Source organism: Ahaetulla prasina, chromosome 1 (genome assembly GCF_028640845.1).
Source record: "Ahaetulla prasina isolate Xishuangbanna chromosome 1, ASM2864084v1, whole genome shotgun sequence".
Taxonomy (NCBI): domain Eukaryota; kingdom Metazoa; phylum Chordata; class Lepidosauria; order Squamata; family Colubridae; genus Ahaetulla; species Ahaetulla prasina.
Genome location: NC_080539.1, coordinates 361,279,267 through 361,302,766, shown reverse-complemented (window position 1 = coordinate 361,302,766; position 23,500 = coordinate 361,279,267). Strand labels below are relative to the sequence as shown.

General features: G+C 43.7%; 1 protein-coding gene across 1 annotated transcript in view; it reads right to left on the bottom strand.

The window, feature by feature from the left end:
- YJEFN3 (YjeF N-terminal domain containing 3) overlaps window positions 1–23,250 on the bottom strand; it is a 35,530-nt gene extending 12,280 nt beyond the window's left edge. The window contains exons 1-4 of the mRNA XM_058163333.1: window positions 22,992–23,250; window positions 11,974–12,082; window positions 7,517–7,627; window positions 4,203–4,316 (exon numbers count right to left, since the gene is read on the bottom strand). Coding sequence (XP_058019316.1) covers window positions 4,203–4,316; window positions 7,517–7,627; window positions 11,974–12,082; window positions 22,992–23,056 — 399 coding nt within the window. The 5' untranslated portion in view covers window positions 23,057–23,250. The remainder of the gene's footprint in view (window positions 1–4,202; window positions 4,317–7,516; window positions 7,628–11,973; window positions 12,083–22,991) is intronic.
- Between the last annotated feature and the right edge of the window lie 250 nt (window positions 23,251–23,500).

Below are 23,500 nucleotides of genomic sequence, written 5' to 3'. Positions count from 1 at the left end.
CAGGTATTCTTCAAACTGGGCTGCCGTGAATTGGGGCCCATTGTCGGACACCAGAGTGTCCGGCAACCCGTGAGTTGCGAATAGGTGGCGCAGGGTTGCGATTACTGCTGACCGGCGTAGTGGATTTCATGAGTATGATCTCCAACCATTTAGAAAATGCATCCACAACCACTAGGAATGTTTGGCGTGGAAAGGGCCAGCAAAATCAATGTGGATTCTTGACCAGGGCCCTTGGGGCTTTTCCCATTCTCTGACTGGGGCCGTTGGGGGTAGAGGTCTGGACTCTTGGCAAGCCTGGCATTTCCTACCCTCTCAGCAATCTCTGCGTCCATGGTGGCCACCATACATAGCTTCTGGCTAACCCTTCATCCTTCGATTCCTGGGTGACCCTCGTGGAGAGGTCCAATACCTTTCCCTTAACTTTTCAGGAATTATTACACGATCACCCCATAACAGGCACCCCTTGAGCTGAGAGCTCATCTCGTTTTTAACAAATTCTTTGAACCGTTATTCGCCCGGCGCAATGACACCCTCTCTGTACCCAACCGGTACAGTCCTTAACACAATGTCGGTATGATGCCGAGCCACTTCCTTAGATGTGACTGGGCCAGAGTCAAGAGTCAATAAGTAGGATGGGCGTCCCGGAGTGGGGTCTTGATGCGCCCAGGTAATGGGCATCGGCTTATGCCCACTTCTTTTCCTGGTCGATGCTGCAGCTTGTATGAATAAGCTGCCAAAATATAGTCCATCGGGTCAAGCGTGGCGAAAGTGCCACAGGCGTTGGTGATCGCCAGCCAGTATTCCTAGTAGCGGTCTGTGGTCAGTCACGATTTCAAAATTCCGCCCAAAGACATACTGTGGAATTTCTTGACCCCTGACACAATGGCTAGTGCTTCTTTGTCTAACTGGCTGTAGTTCCTCTCTGGGAGGACATCGTTCTAGAGTAGAAGCTATAGGGGCTTCTGTGCCGTTTGGAAGTCTATGGCTGAGTACAGCCCCACCCCATAAGGAGGCATATAAACCAACACTAGGGTAATGAGTCGTGATATTGGATGAGCAGGCTATCACTTGAGAGCAGGTTCTTTACTGCTTCAAAAGCCCTATTTTCGACTTTCCCCAAGACCAAACAGTATTTTTCCTAAGAGCCTATGCAGCGGTTCCAGCAGTTGCTTTGTTCTTTAAAAAGACCGCGTAAAATTAACCAATCCAGGAATGCCTGCAGCTCTGCTTTGTTTTTGGGCGCTGGAGCCTTCTAATTGCCTTAACCTTGCTCTCAGTAGGGTGAATTCCTTTCTTGTCTATCCGGTAGCCCAAGAAATCGGCGGATTCGACCCCCTATCTGGCATTTGTTGTCTTGACTTTTAACCCGGCTGTCCGGAAAATGCTCAAGACCTTTCTTAACTCCCCAGTTCCTCCATGTTTTCCCTGAAATTAGGACATCGCAGTAAGGAACTACCCTGGGAGCCCTGCAGTAGTCGTTCCATCAGGTTTTGGAACAGCCCTGGTGCCACACTGACCCCAAATTGTAATCGGGTGCACTTGAAGGCCCCCCTGTGCGTCACAATCGTTTGGGCTTCCGCTGTGCGGGCGTCTACTGGCAGTTGTTGGTAGGCTTGGGCCAAGTCTAACTGCAAAGACTTGCCCTTGCCCCAAAGAGTGCAATAAGTGTTGCACACGGGAACGGTAAGCGCTTTTCTGTAAGGCTTTGTTAAGCGTCGCCTTGTAGTCAGCGCAAATTCTAATTGACCGTCCATCACCTCCACCATTCTGCCAGAACTAATGAAGCTTCTTGGATGAGAAGCAAAATGTCTTCCTCATGAAAAAACAATCCAGTTGCCTTTTGAAAAAGCACCTTTGACACAACTGTGTTTATGATCTTATTTCAGCTTTCCTTTCCATTAGTGTAGTTTACTCTACTTTACTGTCATTGTACCTCATTCAATGAAATTAAATGCCATCTTCAGTGTGCATTATGCATAAAAAATAAAATAAAAACACACATCCTTCACATTCTATACAACTGAATCGAAACCCCCGATATTGCATTAATATTGCACTATACAATAGAATTCAATATAGTTACTGCTCTGGGATAGAAGCTGTTTTTCAGCCTATTTGTCTTTGTTTTTATTGTACTGTACTGTCTGCCAGATGGTAATAGTTCAGAAAAAAGGGTGCTTTACATAACTGCAATGGTAATCATTCAAGGATTGGTCTCAAAATTATTTTTCATCATGTTGTGACTGTGAACAATCACTAAACAAGGACATTGCTAAATAAGGAGTACTTGTACTGCTGATGTGTTATGCTGTCGTGCATAAAAGGGTAGGCATCAGTGGTGAAATCCAAATTTTTTTACTACCGGTTCTGTGGGTGTGGCTTGTTGGGCGTGGCAGGGGAAGGATACTGCAAAATCCCCATTCCCTCCCCACTCCTGGGGGAAGGATATTGCAAAATCCCCATTCCCACCCCACTCTGGGGCCAGCCAGGGGTGTTATTTGCCAGTTCTCTAAATTACTCAAAATTTCCGCTACCGGTTCTCCGAACTGCTCAAAATTTCCACTACTGGTTCTCCAGAACCTGTCAGAACCTGCTGGATTTCACCCTTGGTAGGCGTACTTAACAGCATATTAATATCAGTTTCAACTTTATTATCCTCATGCATCTGTATCCAACAGGAGATTGCACACTCCAGAAGACCATCCAAAATCACACACAACCAGCACAGTCAGTTTCCTTCAACCTCATATTGCAAGCCATGTAAGGCCTTAGCAAAAGTATTAAAGTCTTTTTCTAATTCATCAGAAACATTTGCAACTTCCTTCCCTAAGAAAATAATTCAAATATAACCCAAGCATGTATAATTTAAATCACAGGCTACGTATCCCATCCCTCACCTGCCGAGGCCCCCCCCCACAAAAGACCTCCAAAGTTATGTATCATTGTTAATAGGGTAACATGATATACTTATTAAATGTAGAGAAAGAAATGTTGAGAATGATTTAATCGGATGAATTACTGAGAACCCAGAATAATCATAATAACTGGATTATCTGTGCTGATCCTTTAATACTTCTAAAACTAATTCTGGAGATGAAAGCTAAGGATTCTCTTGAAATCCTTTTTCAAGTATTTCTTCCATATTGCCATTTCACAGTGTGCTCTGCACTATAGATTCAACGAGGCAGAAATATGCATTGAAACAGCAACGATGGCATCATACGCATGACTGCACTGAGGTGGGCACCATACTTTGGGGGAATTAAACATGTGCAATCAATGCTAAAATATAACCAAAACACTCTTGACTCAACCTCAAATTCAGATCATGTGAAAATTGCAGAGAGAGGTGGAAATGATGGCTCAGGATACATAATTAAGACAATGAGCTCCTACTATACACAGAAAGAGAGAAACATACTGTACCTCCCTTATCCAGTGCTCTTCAACTATGTCTTATTTGCATAGCACCTACAGGATTATGGGAACTCTAGCCAAACACATCCAGAGGACAAAAGCTGGTGAGATAGCCATCTTAACCTCCTTCTAAACAGAAGGGCAGCTAACTACAGTTCTTTTGAAAAAAAGATCTAGATCAGGGGTCTCCAACTTTGGCAACTTTAAGCCTGGAGGGCTTCAACTCCCAGAATGCCCCAGCCAGCTTTGCTTTGCTGGCTGGGGCATTCTGGGAGTTGAAGTCCTCCAGGCTTAAAGTTGGAGACCCCTGATCTAGATCATTTTATAGGTAGTCCTTGACTTACGACCACAATTGAGTTGTTAAGTGAATCACTGCAGTTGTTTAAATTAGTAAAACGGTTGCTAAGTGAATCTGGCTTCGCCATGGACTTCACTTGTCAGGTCTCAAAAGGCGATCGTGTGATCAGGGCACGTTGCAATGGTCATATATACAAGTCAGTTGCCAAGCATCTGAATTTTGATCACGTGACCACAGGGATGCTGTCATGGTGGTGCAAAAAATGGTCAAAAATTGCCTTTTTTCATTGCTGCTGAAACTCTGAATGGTCCCTAAATGAATTGTTGTAAATTGAAGACTGTGCTTGCTGAGATGCTAAAATGTAAGTCTCTGCCCACGTAGTTCTGAAGGTGGGATGGAAACATTAATACGTGTGAAAGCTGGAAATAAAAGGATTTTTACTGTAATCGGCTTCCTTTCCCAAATGCGATTAAGCATCTCGCCTTACCTCTGTTGGCAGGTAGGAAAGGAAAGGAATGTCAATCTTTTCACACTGCGTGGTGAAATCTCTGTAGAGAGGATTAGATGACTTTTTGGGATAGAAAATGGTCGGCTCGTATTCCTGGAAAAGAAAACAAGAGATGACTGCATATAAGCATCAAGGGCAATCACTTCCCTCGTTATAACCAAAGCTAATGCGAATATGTTTAATCCCAGAAATCATTCTAATTAAATTAAAATTCCAGAGGCAGGACACGGAAGAGAACATAGGTGAGGAAATAATGAAAGGAGAGTTACAAACTGCTATTGGGAAATTCCTAATGAGATTTTCTTTAGGAACTACGAGATGAATTAACTGGATCGCAATTCAAAGCAGCTTTGTAAGAAATCCTGGACATTATGCTCAGTCCAGGAGTTGAAACTTCGAAGAAATTTAGGATATTTTCAAGGTTCAGGATGCTATTGTTTTCCGCAGTCCTCTGTAAGGGTACCCAAATTATAAAACATAATGAATCAGAATCCTGTCCTTGAGGAAACATAAAGATTTCAGTTAAGTAATCAGAAAATTGAAATCGACTCTAATCTGGCAAAATTTGTTCAAATGTATTTGACCATGTCTATTCAAACATGAAATGGTGAGAAACTGGACTGACAGATTTCAAATACCGAAGACATTTAGTGCTCCCAAAAAGAAAATTCATTCTCTTTAGTTTGACTCAAAGAGATATAATAACCAGGGGTGGGCTGCTACGGGTTCTCAAGGATTCGGGAGAACCTCTAGCTAAGATTCTGTGCAGTTCAGAGAATCCCCAAATCCCACTCCTGGCTGGCCCCGCCCACTCTGCCCTGCCCCTCCCAGGAATCCCCACACAGCCAGTTTTGGATGCAGGTAAGTGCAGAGCGCGCACGGAGGCTCGGGGAGGAGGAAAAACGGGCCTAACAGAAATTTTAGGAAGAAATTTCAGGCCGTTTTCACCCTCCTGGAGGCTCAAGAAAAGCCTCAGGAGCCTGGGGAGGGCAAAAACGCCCACCCCCACTGTGGTGCAGGAGGCCGAGTAGGCCACGCCCACCATGGCCACACCCATCCAGCAACCGAGCAGAGAACCTCTTGCTAAATTTTTTGAAGTCCACCCGTGATAATAACCGCTAATCTATCAACGAAGGCTTGTGTTGATAGATGAGTTTATCAATACTCTGATGATAGAAATGTATATTAAGAATGCCAGCCTTGGTAGGTGGTAGCATCTAAACCGGGGTGTCACAACTTTAGCAAGTTTAAGACTAGCAGACATGAAAAATTTCAGAATTCCTCAGCCAGCCATGTTGGCTAGGGTATTCTGGGAGTTGAAGTCTATTTGTTTTAAAGTCACCAAGGCTGGGAAACACTGATCTAAATGCTAATCTCATAAATGTAAGCAGGGAAAGGTTTAGTTAATACTTGGAGAAAGAATAGCAAAAAGTGAGAGGGGACCACTACAAAAACAAAATTTGCTTTAATTGATATTATTTTACACTGGTTTCTGTGTGTATTTTTTTTTTGTGTCACATTAAAAATTTGTAATTGGTGGCATAGGAGAGGTTCAGAAAATCATTTCCAGGACTTTTATCAGTTACATAAGACCCTGAACATCTCATGTTGGTTTTAATCCAATGATCAAAAATCTATGTCATAGATTCTGAAATATATCTGGGTCCTTAATGCAGTAAAGAAGACCTCTTTACCTCAGAAAATAAGATTCTGTAAAGACATTAAAAGCTAGTTGGGAAGTTTGCACCCACCCGTCTCCTAGGAAAATGAGATATTTTAGGAAATATTAAAAGGGCAGAATATTTCCCCTAAAAGGGAGGCAGAAATTCAGCCCCCCACCCCACCTTTGTCAATGGGCCATTAAGGCCTGGGCCAGTCTATTCTACATAACAAAGATCCACCTCCTTCAGGCACAGCCATAATAGGAATTGCGCAAAGCCCTTTCATTACATCATCACCCAGCAAGAATCAACCAAGCCTGGAACTCTAAAGACTACCTACAAAGTTAGCCCTGCATGGCCCCATTGGAGTCTGACAACCAATCAGAACACAAGCTCAAATTCAAAGCCCAACAGAGGGTATAAAACTCAGGCACTCTGAGCATCTCTGCCCTTTTCTGCCCACTATCTCAAGCCATGTGATCCCGTTCATCAATAAACCTTTCCAAGCAACTGCCATGATTCCAGTGTCTTTTCCCCCACTTGGAACTGAACCCAGATGGACATTTCTTCCAACAATTGGATGTTGGTGGTGTTCTTCAGAAATTCTGTAATCCAAATTTTGTAAATCTGTCAATTTAAAATATATTTTTAAATCTTGCGCAGGATGGCAGGAACATTTGTTTAATACTTATTCTTATTAAGCAAATCTAATTTTGCACTTCTAGAGTTACTAAATGCATGGGAACACAATGATCCATTCAATTGCCAAATCACTGAATTATGCGATACAATTCTTGGCTTTATAGCAACTGTACAAATGTACGGTAGTTTTTAAGGAAAAAATATGTACGATTAAAATGAATGTATCATGTTTGGTGGCCCTGAATTCAGTATATGTACTATATTCAAGATAATAGCAATCCTGCTAATGTGTGAGAAATGTTTGCCACTGAGCAACTTACATAGTTTGCTATAATAGTCAGAAAGCCTTGGGCAAGTTTTCTTGGTGGCATTGTTGGCTTTAATGCAGATAACTAGAAATAAATTATTTTGGAGGGAGTTTTGTTTGGAAGAATCTGCATTTAAAAAGCTCACGTTAGTGGGGCAGAGACTCAGCTAAGGGAACGGTTTGCAAATACTCTACAAAAGGCAATCTATCAATTCCCTGAGCTTGTGCAAGGCAAGACCTATGCTCTTTGGCATCAGCCATTCATTCACTGGTCTACTGATGTAGGAACCAGGCTAGAAACCAGGAGACCAGGCAAGAAAGCTATCTGGCTGCCTTTGGGCCAATCACAAGGAGACTGTGAGTTCCAGTCCCGCCTTGAGCATGAAAGCCGGTTGGGTGACTTTGGGCCAATCACCAAGAGACTCTTAGTTCTAGTTCCATTTTAGGCATGAAAGCCAACTGGATGACCTTGGGCCAGTCCCTCTCTCTCAGACCCACCTTGCAGGGTTGTTGTCAGGAGGAAGGAGGACAGTATTAGGTCTCTTCGCCACCTTGAGTTATTTATAAAAAATTTGCCACCTTGAGTTATTTATAAGAATAATAAAGGCAAGATATAAATAAATCAGTTCCATGATCTAAAGGTGGCCCACCCCCACAGCATTCAGAGTTCGTTGGATACTTACAAATATACGCAAATGCCGGGCACATGCCAGGCCGATTGCCCCATTCTGTTCACAACCACAGATCACCAATAGTGTCGGCTGTTTCTTTGAGAGAGACTGCCTGGGGAAAACCTGAAACAAAAGAAATCCAGCAAGTGAAGGTGGAGGAAGAGGAGGAGGAGGAGGAGGAGGAGGAGAAGATTGTTCAGGTTCACAGTGTTCCTAAAAATAAAGCTTAGATCAGGAAGAGGGCAGAATTCCAACACAGTTCACTGCACACAAACAACATAATACATTTCTTTAGCAGATGAAAGAAGTTCATTAAATTTATAAAAAGTCTCCCAGTGTTGTTGAGAATCAGGAAGTATAACAAATTGAATTATGCCATTAAATAAATGATGATACCCAATTATACATTCTCCAGTCCTGGCTAAACAGATGATGCTATTGCAATGCTGACTTGATACCAGGTAATCCTCAACTTATAACCATTCGTTTATTGACAATCTGAAGTTACAATGGCACTGAAAAAAGTGACTTATGACTGTTTTTCACACTTACAACTATTGCAGTGTTTGTGCAGTTACGTGATCAAAATCTGGATGCTTGGCTCGACTTACGACCACAACTGAGCCCCAAATTTATGTTGCTAAGTGAGACATTTGTTAAATCCATTTTGCCCCATTTTACAAGCTTCCTTGCTACAGTTGTTATGTGAATCACTGCAGTAGTTAAGTTAGTAACACAGTTCCCTATTGACTTTGCTCATCAGAGACTCACAAAAAGTGATCACATGACCCGCAAACACCATAAATAAATGCCAGTTGCCAAGCAACCGAATTTTGATCACGTGACCATGGGGATGCTGCAACAGTTGTAAGAATGAAGAGTAGTAATAAGTCACTTTCTTCAGTGGGGTTGTGACTTTGAATGGTCACTAAATGAATGATTGTAAGTAGAGGACTGCTTGTAGAAGTTTCCCAATACATCTTTTTTTTTTCCTGAAAGATTACAAGGATGAAGTCCAGCCATTTTTTCTGATTTTTTAAAAATAGATTTTAGTAGTGATGTTGTCTTCCCTTCCCTTCCCTTTGTTTCCCAACCGCTGACCTAAATATTTGTACTTTGCAATGGGCATTGAGCACTGTGGGTTGCAGCTAATATCTCTTTAAATCATGTCATCCATTATTTTTATTGGTCTCATGACTCTTCCTAGAAATCATGCTCTAGATATCTCAATTTGTCTTGCTCTGTGTTGCATCCATGGGAGCTATTCATGCTTAAATTGAGTTAGCTTCTATTACGGATATATAAACTGACAATTTTGCCAATGCTACTTATCCTCCAATTTTCTTCTCCCAGTTTTTTATCCTGTATAGGAAAAAAAAACCCATTGCCATTCTCTACAGCTTTCCTTGCCTCTCCCTCCAAAATCCAATAACTTCTATTTTGCTCGGCTTCAAGAGATTATTAAAAATAGAGGTTTTAAAAAGCGCTTTGAGTTAGAGACGGCACCTTCTTTTTGATTGGCTGCATTATGATTTTACTTTCAATTATTATAGATGGTTATAAACATTCTTTGTCGTGTTTTGTGCTTTAGATTATAACCTGCTGAAAGCCTCTATATTCCAGTAGGTTAAACAAGCAAACATATGAAGGGGCTGGGCCTTCATCCCATTGCTGTGACTGACATCTTGCCTTTTTTGACCACCACTCCTGAACTGGACTAGATTTGGTGTATAAAGGAAAATCTGGCAATGGTGAGTTTAAAAATGGGGTAAACAGTTTAAACAGGAGGTTTCAAAATGGGGTAGTCTAGGGCAGTGTTTTTCCAACTTGTCAATGCCCTGCTGGGGAATTCTGGGAGGTGAAGTCCATATGCTGTCAGGGTTAAGGTTATAAGACTCCGAGGCCTGAAGTTCCTCAAAGTTCCATTTTATTAGAGATGTCATATTGGCACATCTGGGAAAACCCAAATCTGAAAGTTTCCAGGTTTTCCCCACCCAAAGGAAAGTTCAAGTCCTTGCCCAACACCCACAAGTCCATCACATGATCCAATCAGAGCACCATCCCAACTGGAGATTCCTCCTAGTTCCAGACTTTGAGGTGCAGGGCAAGATGTCCTTGACTCTCTGAGAAAGGAATGTTATTATGACTATATATCACCCTGGCTCCACACTATTCCCCACTCCCAGTTTCCCACAGAAGTAAATGTGGCAGGCCTGAAGATCCAATGAAAAAGATGGTTTCCAGGCCTGACACATGTCTTAAAAGTTGCTAAATTTGAGGAAGAACTAGTCTAGGAACTCGTTTAGGAATTATCAATGCCTCTCTGTGACAGCAATGGTTGGGTGTGGTTTGGGATTTTGTTGATTGCTTCTTGTCATGTGACCAAAAATAGTAAATGCAGCCTAAACCTTGCTTTCCCAGTGCACATGCATTGCACAAGCACACACCACACTGATGCTACACCTGCCTTGATTAGATCCTCACATGCAGGCAAGGTGTATGCATGAACCTTGATTAGGTCCTAGAAAGAAAAGTGTAGGCACATGATTGTACAAGCTTTGTGGGAAACTGGAGATGCCTCTTTATGGCCGCCGCCGCCGCCGCTGCTAAAAGGTTCAGAAAAAATTCCAGAAGCCTTTTTTGTGCACGTGTTTTAGAATCTCAATTAGTCATTGAAAATCCTTTTTAATGCGTTCTTCGTTTGCTTTATGAAATTGAGGGAAATGCAGTTGCAGTTTGTGTTTCCTCCAGTCCTCAGATTATTTTTAGAACTTTTTATCGAAGGGGATAGGAACACAGTACAGAGCAAAATTCTGCAAGGGAGCATAGATTCAGAACTATGAGGATACACAAGTAGTCCGCAACTTACAACCATTTGTTTCACGGCCATTCAAAGTTACAACAGCACTAAGAAAAAGGGACTTACAACTGGTTTTCACACTTACAACCGTTGTGGCATTCCCTTAGACTTGTGATCAAAATTTGGGCACTGGGAAATGGCATGTATTTACGAAGGCTGTATCCTGGGGATATGACTGACATTGGTAATGTTCCCAGGCAGCTTCCAACCAGCAAAGTCAATGGGGGAAGACAGATTTGTAGACTTAAGTAGACTTAAGTAGACTTAACAGCTACTGTGATTCACTTAACAACCTTGACAAAAAAGGTTGTAAAATCAGGAACAGCTCAATTAACAACCATCTTGCTTACCAATGGAAATTCTGGCCCCAATTGTGGTTATAAGTCAAGGTCTACCTGTAAAGAAATAAAAATTGATTCCCAAGGAAAAATCCAAATATTCTGTTCTATCTACATGCAGTCACTTTCCTTCTTAAACCTAAAGCTATTTCCTCAATCACCCTGGCCTGAAATCAGTGTTGCTGTTTCCTTGACCAGAGTTTCTCAATCTCACCTCCTCCTTAAAATATCTGGACTTCAGCTTCCAGAAAGGAAGTTGACCGACTGGCTGGGGAATTCTGGGAGTTGAAGTCCAGCCATCTTATAGTTGCTGAAGTTGGGAAAGTCTAACTTAGATCCAGCTGTCCAGTTATCCGTACTGCCAGGGCTGCCAGCTGAGATTCTTTGAAGCAGTTTCTTGATACTGTGGTTCCTTACATTATATTTGATTGTAGGAAGTTAGCACCCACCCCTCTCCTAGGAAAATAAGATATTTTAGGAAATATTAAAAGGGCAGAATAGTTCCCCTAAAAGGGAGGCAGAAACTCAACCCCCCCCCACAACTTAGTCAATGGGCCATTAAGGCCTGGGCCAGTCTATTCTACATAACAAAGATCTACCTCCTTCAGGCACAGCCATAATAGGAATTGCGCAAAGCCCTTTCATTACATCATCACCCAGCAAGGCTCAACCAAGCCTGGGATGCAAACAACCTACAAAGTTATTTTTTTTAAAAAAAATTTTATTTACATTTATATCCCGCCCTTCTCCGAAGACTCAGGGCGGCTTACAGTGTATAAGGCAATAGTCTCATTCTATTTGTATATTTACAAAGTCAACTTATTGCCCCCCCAACAATCTGGGTCCTCATTTTACCTACCTTATAAAGGATGGAAGGCTGAGTCAACCTTGGACCTGGTGGGACTAGAACCTGCAGTAATTGCAGGCAGCTGTGTTTTAATAACAGGCTTCTTACAGCCTGAGCCACACCGCGGCCCTACAAGTTAGCCCTGCATGGCCCCATGGGAGTCTGACAACTAATCAGAATACAAGCTCAAATTCAAAGCCCAACAGAGGGTATAAATCTCTCTCTCTCTTTCTCTCTCTCCCATGTGCCTTTTTGCCCAGGATCTCAAACCATGTGGTCCTCTCCACCATTAAGCCATCTTTCCAAACAGCCACCATGTTTCCAGTATCTTTCTCCCCACTTGGAACTGAACCCAGAAGGATATTTCTTCCAACATAATAATCTGGAAAACTTTCATTGGCTATCATGGATACTATGAACTCACCTTGGTCACTGCCATGGCAGATGCATGACCCCAGATCTCAATTAACTGCTGATGACCAAATTTAAATTCTTCTAACAGCTCCTTCTCAATAGCTGTAGCTTCCGCTCTGCTGCAGAAGAAGGAAGGGTAGAAGGAACCACAGTTACATTTCTCCTGAAAATCCCATTTGCACGTTGTTTCAAAAGCTAGGCTGTAATCAAAGCGCTGATGAATTTCTTACCAAATTACCTGGCGGAATGTCCACATTCAGAGATTGTTTACTTCTAAATTCCAGATGCAAGAACAAAACAATAGGCAGTAACTAGACTGATTCATATTTATGACGGTTGTGGTGTTCAGGGGTTTTGTGATCACCTTTTGCGACTTTCTGACAAGCAAAGCCAACGGGGAAGCCAGATTCACTTAGCAACCATGCTACTAGCTTAAGAATTGCAGTGACTTACTTAACAAGAAAGGTCGTAAAATGGGGCAAAATTCACACAGCGACTGTTTTGCTTAGCAAGAGAAATGTTGGGCTCAATTGTGATCGTAAATTGAGGACTACCTGTGTAACCTATTTCTACACCAGCTCTCCAGATGTTCACATGCAATACTATATAATTTTGTTTGTTGTTGTTAGTTGCGAAGTCGTGTCCGACTCATAGTGACCCCATGGACAACGTTCCTTCAGGCCTTCCTGTCCTCTACCATCTCCCGGTTGGAGTCCATTTAAGCTCACACCTACTGCTTCAGTGCCTCTATCCAGCCACCTTGTTCTCTGTCGTCCCCTTCTTCTTTTGCCTTCAATCGTTTGCAGCATTAGGCTCTTCTCCAGTGAGTCCTTCCTTCTCATTAGGTGGCCAAAGTATTTCAGTTTCATCTTCAGGATCTGGCCTTCTAAAGAGCAGTCAGGGTTGATCTCCTCTAGGACTGACCAGTTTGATCGCCTTGCAGCCCAAGGGACTTGCAGGAGTCTTCTCCAGCACCATAGTTCAAAGATAATTTTGTTCAATGAATGTTAAAATAACACAGCTGAAGACTCCCCCCACCCTTTTTCCCCCTTTCCCCCCACCCCATACCAAGGTGACCAACTTTTTTACAATGAGAAGGAGGACACAAACAAATTGAAGAAAAAAAATATTGCAAATAAAAGAAACATTTTATTCATTGCAACAATAATACAGAATACACTATAATATGATAAATACATAATGAAAAACATTTGTAACAATAACATTTTATATTGTAATTATATTTACATGCCTATTCATTATTTAAATGAGTACTTTTCCATTGAATGAATATTTTTTGTGTGCGTTTGTGCCATGTCGTGTTTCAGTAAGAAGTAAGCAAAGCCACTTGCGCATGGCGCACTCATGTGTGCAGCGCAGTCTCTCAAAATAATTCTCCTGTGCGGAGCGGATGCATCTCATAATTGCGTCTCGCCGCACTGTACCGAGCCTTGGTGAATCGTCATGTCAAATACAAATACGTCACATCACACGCAATGAATCAGCCTGGCATTGATCAAATACGAAGATTTACAAATTAGTCTTCAAATATCGAAAAGGAGGACATGTAGGAGGTCACTTTTCGAGAGAGGACAGCATTTACAAAAGAAGAACTGTCCTCCCTAAAGGAGGATGATTGGTCACCTTATATATACATGCCCCCAATGTGTCATGTTTCTTTTTCAACCTGTACAGACTGACTTTTTAATTAGCCTTGCATTTAGGCAATAAAAAGTGTTTGGCTGTTTATGCGTGTGTGCTTGCAGTGTGTGTGCGTATGAATATATTATACATATATTCATTTTAATTGCACAATCCAAAATCAGGTCATCTGGCTTCCAGACAAAAACGGGTACAGACTGTTCCCCTCACCCTATGTTTCTTCCCTTATAGTTACCTCTGGGCTTTCCATTCTGGAATGAGAGAAGCCACAGACAGGAATTTGTACATGGCAAAAATGGAGACAATACTCCGATTGTTCTACTCCTGGCTCACAGCCCCCAAAAGCCCTGGCAGGCGGTGTGAAGGCCGGGGTGAGGGATGGAAAGAATCGTTCACGTACGTCAGTTCATTCAACCCGAGGGATCAAAAAGGAGAGAGAAAGGTCATATTACTGACCACCATTGTTGGTGGTTAAAAGGAAAAGTGGAGTGAGGTGAGTCTGGATCAAGGAAAGCCTTGAAAATCTGCTCCTGGTATTCTAATCTTTGGGAAAGGACAGCATAGTAGTTAAATAAGTGCAAGTTACTGGATATAAGGATCTAATGGAAATCTGGGAGTGAAGATTACTTCATTGATCTCAAAAATATGATCCCCCAAACTGGCTGCGTTTGCTTTCCTTCCAGAACTCATAGAAGAAACCTCTGGCCCTAATTCCATCCATGTGCATAGATTGGTAATTCTTAATCTTGGCAATTTGAAGATGTGTGGACTTCAACTCCCAGAGTTCCCAAGCCAGCTAGCTGGGGAATTCTGGGAGTTGAAGTCCGCACATCTTAAAGCGGCCAAGGATGAGAAACACAGTCATAGATCTTCCCTATGAGAGATGGGTGGGGGGACGATTGAGAAACTTCTCAAGGAGGACACCACAAGCTTTCAAAAAGGTGCCAAGACAGGGTGATGAAGACCGTGAGGAGGAAGAGATAAGAGGAACCAACCAAGCCAGAGGTAGGAGCCTACTAGCCTGAAGACAAGTGCTGAGATTAAGAGGTAACATAGATGTGATGGTGGAAGGGCAAGGGGACTGAAGTGGATGGAATGAAGCAGAGAAAAGAATAGACACGTGCATATTGCTTAAAAATAAAAACGGGTATTGATTTTTATTTGAGGTAATTTATGTCGAAAAACAGTTAAGTTAACCAAACCTTCAGAAATCGGAAAGATACGATCCTTTTATCCTTTCAGAAGGCCCTAAAAACTTGGCTATATTCCTGTGTCTGGGGTGCTGAATGTGTTAAGGGCCTTGCTTGTTTATTGCTTCTTCTCCCCTAAACTTCACCCCTTCCCCACTTCCATCCCACAATCTCTCTTAAGTCTACACTATAGTTTTCATGAAGTTCCCATTCAGATCCATAAAAAGTGTTGCTGTCAGTTTTCAGCCATCATGGTTTCAGGGAGCTCTAATTGTCATGTTATGTGGGAAAGACCTTGGGAGTTGGAGAAAGGGATGATGCCTAGGACAGGGATCTCCAACCTTGGCAACTTTAAGACTTGTGGACTTCAACTCCCAGAGTCCCTCAGCCAGCAAAGCTGGCTGAGGAACTCTGGGAGTTGAAGTCCACAAGTCTTAAAGTTGCCAAGGTTGGAGACCCATGGCCTAGGGAATGAACAGAGAAGAGTGGGGAAGTTCTCTGCACAATGAGCAGAGAAAGAAACTCAGGAAGAATATCCCAAACAATCTATGGAGATGCCAGGTTATGGTTATGGTTATGGTTATGGTTATCCCAAAAGGTGCTTTTCCAAAAGGCAACTGGACTTCCTTGGGTTTTTTTTTTTTCCTTGAAAACATTTCACTTCTCATCCAGGAAGCTTCTTTAGTTCTAACTTCAATTCTAATCGAACTGAAGAAGCTTCTTGGATGAGAAGGGAAACGTTTTCAAGGGAAAAAAAACAAGTAAGTCCTGTTGCCTTTGGAAAAGCATCTTTGGGACAATCTTCCCTAACTTATCAGGCTAGGAAAAGTGTCACTGGGAGATTTGTACTTCCAGACTTACAAGATTCAATTAATATAGCCTTACAATAAAGTAGAATTACCTCAGTTGGTTATGTTTCTTGTCTGGTCTACCTTGGAAGGCTGACACTAATGGCTTCAACATCGGGGATGGGGGGATGTTCTGAGCTAGGCTCCCTTAAAAACCAGGAACCAGAAATTGGTCCTGGCAAAGCCTCTTTTATTTACACGACTGTGAATTACTTTCATTCACAGTCAGCAAGGTCTGTCCAAACAGTTTTTTCAAAGGAATATTTCTCAACACACATTATCTCGCTTGGCAAGCTGCCATGTAACTTGTTTCCAAACGCAGAGTAAGGCAAAACTTGGCACAGTCTCTCTCAGAATCACAAACAGAACTTTTCACTCTTGAAACTACCGAACGAACGAACCGTTTCCTGCAAAAGCCCCCTCCCCATTCGCTCCTCTTTTGTTTCCTATGGGAGGGGCCAATCACCTCCAAGGTGTGGCTTTACTCCCAATTCAGCTCCTGCTTTCTGAGCTGTTCTTGTTGTTGTGACCTAGGCCCAAGTAGTTATTACCAGACACAATCAGTCCTAAACAAACATATTTTATTAGAACAGCTGAGAATTACTTCATTCTCAGCTTAGTCCAAATTAATTCCAAAACAAATTCTTCAGAAAAAGTTCTTTGGCCTTATCACAAACCTTTGTCTTCTTTGGCACCCTGCCAAAGGCTTTTCTTGGCAAAGCCCCACAAAGTACAGAAACAAGAGATGCCGACAAGAAACAAATATAGCAATGTTGCTTTCCTACAAAGAGCCCAAGAGCCGTTGCTGCTCTTTTAAGCCTTATGGGAGGGGCCAATCATCTCCTGGCCTTACTTCCGAGTCGTCCTTTTCGCATTAGCTGCTCTTGCCTTCTGGCAACTCTTAGCATGCGTGCACTAGGAACAGGCTCCTGCTGTCTGCCTCTGGAGGCTCCGGAGTCTGCACATCGCTCCCAGATGGCCCTGGCCCCATCTCTGCCTCTGATGCAGAGCCCTCATCCAGGCCTTCCCCTGACTCCAGGACTGGCCCATTGTCCTCCCCAGCCTCCTCACTGTCTGACTCTGCTGCCAGGTCCGCAGGCTGCTGTTGGACCACAACACTTGTCTTCTGGCAGCTCTGCACATGCGCACACTGGGAACGGGCTCCAGCTGTTCCTCTGCCTCACTGTTGTCTCTCTCCCTCTCTGCCTCTGACGCAGAGCCCTCGTCCAAGCTTTCCCCAGCCTGCAGGACTGGCACATGTTCCTCCCCAACCTCCTCACTGTCTGACTCTGCTGCCAGCTCCGGTGGGCCACAACAAGGGAGGACATTCAGACCTACAGTTGCCAGTTGCTCAACCCAACCTTGCAGCTAGATTTGCAGAGCACGCTGAACTGGGTTTTGAGCAAGGTTAGTTTGGCTTATTTGCGAATAAGTGGATATGCCGTAGGAAGTACATTAATATTAAAGAATTGAATGAAAACGATATGTGCATGCATGTGTGAGAATGGAATCACAGAAGGCACACACAACCTCCTCCTTCCCCCCTTTTCTTCCACCTACAGAGCTGTTCCATAAAGGCCAAGTGAGGTGGCAAGAAAGAGCCAGAGCAGCAGATAAAAACCATCCATCCCCTTCTTTTCAGCTATTTTCTGATGACCAACTAAGCAGAGTAATTGATTGGCTGACTAACTGACTGGCAGATTAATTATGTGCCATCAAGTCAGTGCAACTCTTAGCAACCACACAGAGAGATTTTCTTCGTGACAATTTATCTCTAAGGTGCTCCCTTAAGTCCCTTAACGGTGTAACTGAGTCCGTTTCAATTGCTGCTGGTCATCTTCTTCTTATCTGCCCTTCCACCTTTCACAACATTAAGACATTAGAGCAGAAAAAGAAACTTATTTCTCCCCCCACCCCCAAGCATCAGGTCTGTTGCTACAGGAACAAAAGATGAAATCTTATCTCTTCACTACAGATGGTTCAAATTCTGCACATTGTCCAGGTGACAGGCAAGGGACCCCTTAGCAGTAGGTTTTGTTTTTTTAAGTGCTAGCCGTGGGTGCTCCTTCTCTGCTATTTAGCTGAATGAGGGGAGGTAGAAGAGATACTGGGGGTTGTTTAAAGACTGCAGATTTTACTGTGGTTATTACTTCTGTGCCTGAGGCCAAACAAATTATTTATTTATTGAATTTATAACCTGCTCACTCTCGGAAAAACTAGCCTGCAGCAATTTGATGTTACATTTCCTGGACATTATATGTTAACCAGGGAATCTATACACTGCCTGCATTATGGACAAAATGTATCAGAGAGATATATGCACGTTCATCAAGGCTTCCTAGAGAGATAGAAGCAGGGGTGAAATCCAGCAGGTTCTGACAGGTTCTGGAGAACCGGGAGCGGAAATTTTGAACAGTTCTGAGAACCGGTAGTGAATATTTTGAGTAGTTCGGAGAACCGGCAAATACCACCTCTGGCTGGCCCCAGAGTAGGGTGGGAATGGAGATTTTGCAATATCCTTCCCCCAGGAGTGGGGAGGGAATGGGGATTTTGCAGTATCCTTCCCCTGGAGTGGGGTAGGAATGGAGATTTTGCAGTATCCTTCTCCTGCCACGCCCACCAAGCCACGCCCACCCAAGCCACACCATGCCCACCAAGCTATGCCCACAGAACCGGTAGTAAAAAAATGTGGATTTCACCGCTGGTTAGAAGTTAACCGGGAAGTACAGGTAATCCTCGATTTACGATCACAACTAAGACGGCACTTCCATTGCTAAGCGACGGGCTTGTTAAGTGAGCTGCACCTGATTTTGCAATCTTTTTTTTTGCCACAGTTGTTAGGTAAGTCACACGGCTGTTAAGCAAATCCAGTGTCCCCACTGATTTTACTCTTCGGAAGCTCCCTGGAAAGGTCACAAATGGAGATCAGGTGACCCCCCCCCAGGAGGCCACAACCGTACTAAATACAGGTTGGTTGCCATGTGGCCAAATTTTGACCATGTGTCTGCAGGTGTGCTACAACAATCAAGTGAGGACTAGTCTCAAGTCATTTTTTTTCAACGCCGTCGTAACTTGGAATGGTTTTTAAACGAATGGTCGTAAGTCGACCATCACCTGTAAACATATTTCTCTTTTTTTTAATGCACAATATTTATCATTCCCCATGAAGGGCCGGAGGGAATGTGCAGAATGTGCAGAGCTGTTGGTTGGACTGTGCACGTCTCATGTTTGCCATTTAGCCAATATTACGCCTGCTCTAATATTTCTAATTAAAAAGCCTTGGGAGCTTACGGAACTTCGCAAGAAATAGTAAGCTGAAATTTGAGAGATATGTACCTGTAAATGCACCTCACACGGCGTCTGCCAGGACCCCCTGTATTAATGGGGCACAGTATCCTCTTAGTGTGACTGTGCGGTCCCACGCCAACTGTAGATCGGGGTCTCCAACCCCCATGCATGGACTGGCACTGGTCCACAGCCAGTGGTGGGTTTCAAATTTTTTTACTAATGGATCCTTGGGTGTGGCTTGTGAGCGTAGCACGGCTTGGTGGGCATAGCATGGCTTGGTGGGCATGGCTTGGTGGGCGTGGCTGGGGAAAGATACTGTAAAATCTCCATTCCCTCCCCAATCCAGGGGAAGGTTACTGCAAAATCCCCATTTCCTCCAGATCAGCTGGGACTTGGGAGGCAGAGAATAGATGGGGGTGGGGCCAGTCAGAATTTTTACTATCGGTTCTCCGAACTACTCAAAATTTCCACTACCGGTTCTCCAGAACTGGTCAGAACCTGCTGAAACCCACCTCTGTCCACAGCCCACTAGGAACCAGGCTGCACAAGCACGCAAAACCCCGTTCATGCAGGCGTGAGATCCCGGCAGCACAAAAAATCCACACACGCCCCAGTCCACAGAAAAACCACCTTCCACAGAACCGGTTCCTGGCACTTGAATGGTTGGGGGGCCACTGCTGTAGATCCTATTATGACTGGTTGTAAGCTGTAAGCTGAGGGCATATACTGGTCTAGTATCTGATTTTTTTCATATAAACAATGCTGCGCTTTAATGGTTAGATGGCCTAGACCTTGGTATTTGAATAGAGATACTTTTAACATTTATATATTTATATTTAACATTTATATTTAATTGTGTTTTATTAATCTAGGAGGGCAATTGAGGGCAAAAGAAGAACGGGACGATAGAGAACGAGGTGGCTGGATGGAGTCACTGAAGCAGTCGGCGTGAGTTTAAATGGACTCCAGAGGATAGTAGAGGACAGGAAAGCCTGGAGTCCATGGGGTCGCGATGGGTCGGACACAACTTCGTAACTAACAACAACAACAACAATAATCTAGGAGAAATCTAGCTAGTCCATGTGAGTCCTTCGGGAGAAGGGCGGTATAAAAATCTAATAAAATAAATAAATAAATAAATAAATAAATGATATGAAAGTCTGTACAGATTCTCAGTCATCCAGGTCATGGTTGTCCCAAAAGTGCTTTTTTAGGAGGCAACTGGACTTCCTTGCTTTTTCTTTGAAAACGTTTCAAATCCTTCCATTCCCCACCATCCAGTCAGAACTGAAGAAGCTTCTTGGATGAGAAGCAAAACGTCTTTGAAAGAAAAAAAAACATGAAAGTCCAGTTGCCTCCTGAAAAAAAGCACCTTTGGGACAAACGTGACCTGGATGACCAAGAATCTCTACAGACTTTTAACCATTCGGTTAGTGACCATTCAAAGTTACAACAGCAATGAAAAAGTGACTGGTCCTCATACTTACGACTGTTGCAACATCCCCATGGTCATGTGGACCAAAATTCAGGTGCTTGGCAATTGGCATGTATTTACAATGGTTGCAGTGTCTCGGGTGTGTGTGTGTGGGTGTGTGTGTCACATGATCGCCATTTATGACCTTTCCAGCCAGCTTCTGACAAGCAAAGTCAATGGGAGAAGCTAGATTTGCTTAACTACCACAAGATTTACTTAACAACTGCAGTGATTCGCTTAACAACAATAACAAAAAAAGGTGGTAAAATCAGCTGCGACTCACTTAACAACGGCCTCGCTTATCAACAGACACTCTGGACCCAATTGTGATTGTGAACGTTCATTTTTACATCATCTTCCCTTATCTGACTTTAATTCCCATGATCCCCAGCCTGTGCAATTGGAAAAGAACCATTTGCACTCTTCTCTCTCACCCAAGGCCACCTTAACAGCATTATGGGCCCTGGGGCAAAACAGTGTACTGGGGCCCCTAGGACAATTACTCACAGGAATAAAAATGTCAAGGTGGATAAAATTAAACATATATTTGCATGTTAGTATTAATAAAAAAAATGCAGTAAAATGTAAAATAAATATGTTGGTGTATTTATATGATACAAGGTGCATTGAAAGGTTAACATGCACAGGTTAGTATGGGGCCCCTATGCTCGTTGGGGCCACGGGCAAGTGCCCATCAGGCCCATGCGTTAAGACAGCCCTGCGTCTCACTCACTTTGCTGGAAAGAGACTTTTTTCCCCCTTTTTCTTTCTGAAAGAGATTCCCCAAAAGCAAGCTTTCCAGCTCGATGGATCCTTTGGATTTGTTGCTACAGTAACGGGGAAACAGGGGGATTTTGTTCAAGAGAACTAATCTGATTCAAACAATACAGCAGTGCACAAGCAGGTCCTGGTGACTTCTGTTCGCCCTAAAGCCACTGGTTCTCTCTGCCTCTGGATATCTAATCCCGTGCTGCTCATCGTAATGGCAACACTTCATTTTTATTTTTAAAAAAGGAATCTTCCAGCACAATGACTCTTTCCCTGAGCCCTAGAAGCTATTTTGTAGGATTCCGAGTATATACCGAGTGGGTTTCTCACCCCACCCCCACTAACCCCATTTTGGAGCAAAAGCAGGGAATCCTAGCTTATAAATTCTCCTAAAAAGGAATCTTCCCCATGCTTTTGTTGTCCAGACGATTCAGTGGCAGAGAGTTCTTTAGAGTCGGCTGTGCCCTCTTGCAAACGACGGTCCTGCAAAGAACCTAGAGATTTCTAGATGCGTGAAAGTGCATTGGCCCTATTCTATATAAATGCATGCGCTTTGGGGCGTCCGTCCTTTTTTTCTCCCCCCTTGAAAGATTTTTTCTTTTCTATTTTTTTTTCCTCGTTACAGGTCCCCACCCCCCTGGTTTGAAACCTCTTATTCTGGGAAGACTCAGTTCTAGCCAGCAGTCAAATTAAAACCGACTGTATAAGCTTGGATTCAGAAGGACACCAGCCTTCGCCAGCAATCAAACCGTTAACGGTTGGAAAGAAAATGCCCCCCTTCCTTGCACACCTCACCACCCACATTTCACTCATGAACGCGGCTTTCTGATGGTCACTATGGTGATCGGTGGCAAGGGGGCACACCAAGCTATTCACACAACTCTCCTGTCAAACTGCAAAGAGGGTGGAACAATTTTGGTTGCCATCCTGCTCCAGGAAATGGGGGAAGGGGTATTAAACCCCCCCCCTTCTCTTCTCACTGCTGGGTTGTTGTTTTTTAGAGGTTTTTGGGAATGTGCTTGTGGACCTAAGTAGAGAAAGAAAACTTGCAAGCAGTGACCGCTGCATCCTTCTGCTCTGCGCCGTGCGGCGCTCATGAATGTGCAGCCAAAATGCGTCTCAGGTGTGCAAAAGAGACTTAACCGGTTTATTTTTAGTCCGCACCCTTCCTTTCTACTCTGCACAGCCTAGTCGGGTGGGGACGGGCCCCAAACTGAACAACAAACTTAGGGGCTTAGCAGGGATCTCCCCGGTCCTACTCGAAAATGTTAACCGCTGTGCAATAATGACACTTGCAGCATGCAACTGCATGTGGGGTGGGAAAAGAAGGGGTCAGCAGCACTAATACTATCATATTTTCCTGATTTGCTGATTTGTATTGGAGGAGCTAGCAACAATTTCGCTCTTCGTTCATCTCTCAGCCAGTGCATTATTCCACCCCACCCACTCCCCCACTTGCTCAGCAACCCCCAAAAATGACATTCTTCCCCCTATGCAAATAGGGTGCAATGTTCACAGGCTGGATTTCCCTCTTTTGGTCCAGCCCTTGTTTCCATCAGTGGCAACTCAATAACCCAGCTGGTGTCTGAACGCCCCTCCCTAGCTAGGATTCTCCCATGCTGGCTTTGCCTGGGACAATTAGCATCCAAACTAAGGCCGTTTCTTTCAACTCAGAAAAAAAACGGGCACAGGGATGACTCACCTCTACCCCTGCCTCCCATCCCAGCAGGCACAGGAGCCCTGCTGGGAGAGGAAGACATGGCAACGGTTCACCCCTGTTCAGTGTACAGCCACTTACCTAAGATAATGAAGGGGTTGGATCGCCTTCTTGCTGTGAGTCGAATTGCAAGTGGGTTTCTCCATGGCAAGGAAGGGAGGGAAGAGAGGATGGCTTTCCAAGTTTACACCTGGGGACCCTGCTCCCCCCACCCCCAAAAAGACCCTCCACCCAGCTTCCTCTTTTCTCTCCTCTTGGGCTGACAGAAGATGGGAGAGAAGTAATGAGAAGAGATTAAATGAAATGGGCAGCGGTAACAATTTCTCCCTGGCTGGCAGTTTCGCCAATGTGGGCACCCCAGGAGCACGATGAAGCTTGATTGGCTGGCACTTCCAAAGAACAGAAATCAAAGGTGGGGGGGGGCGCAGAGAAAGCTTTGCAGTCACCCAATGGAAAAGCAGAGCTGGGGGGGAGTGGTTAACTCTTTCTGTTCTCAAAGGTGGGGGGGATTAGGGTGGCTTATCTTCTACTTCACCCTCTGCTCTCTGATTCAAGCTGGCAAGGAAGATTTGGAGAAGGTGAAGAGAAGG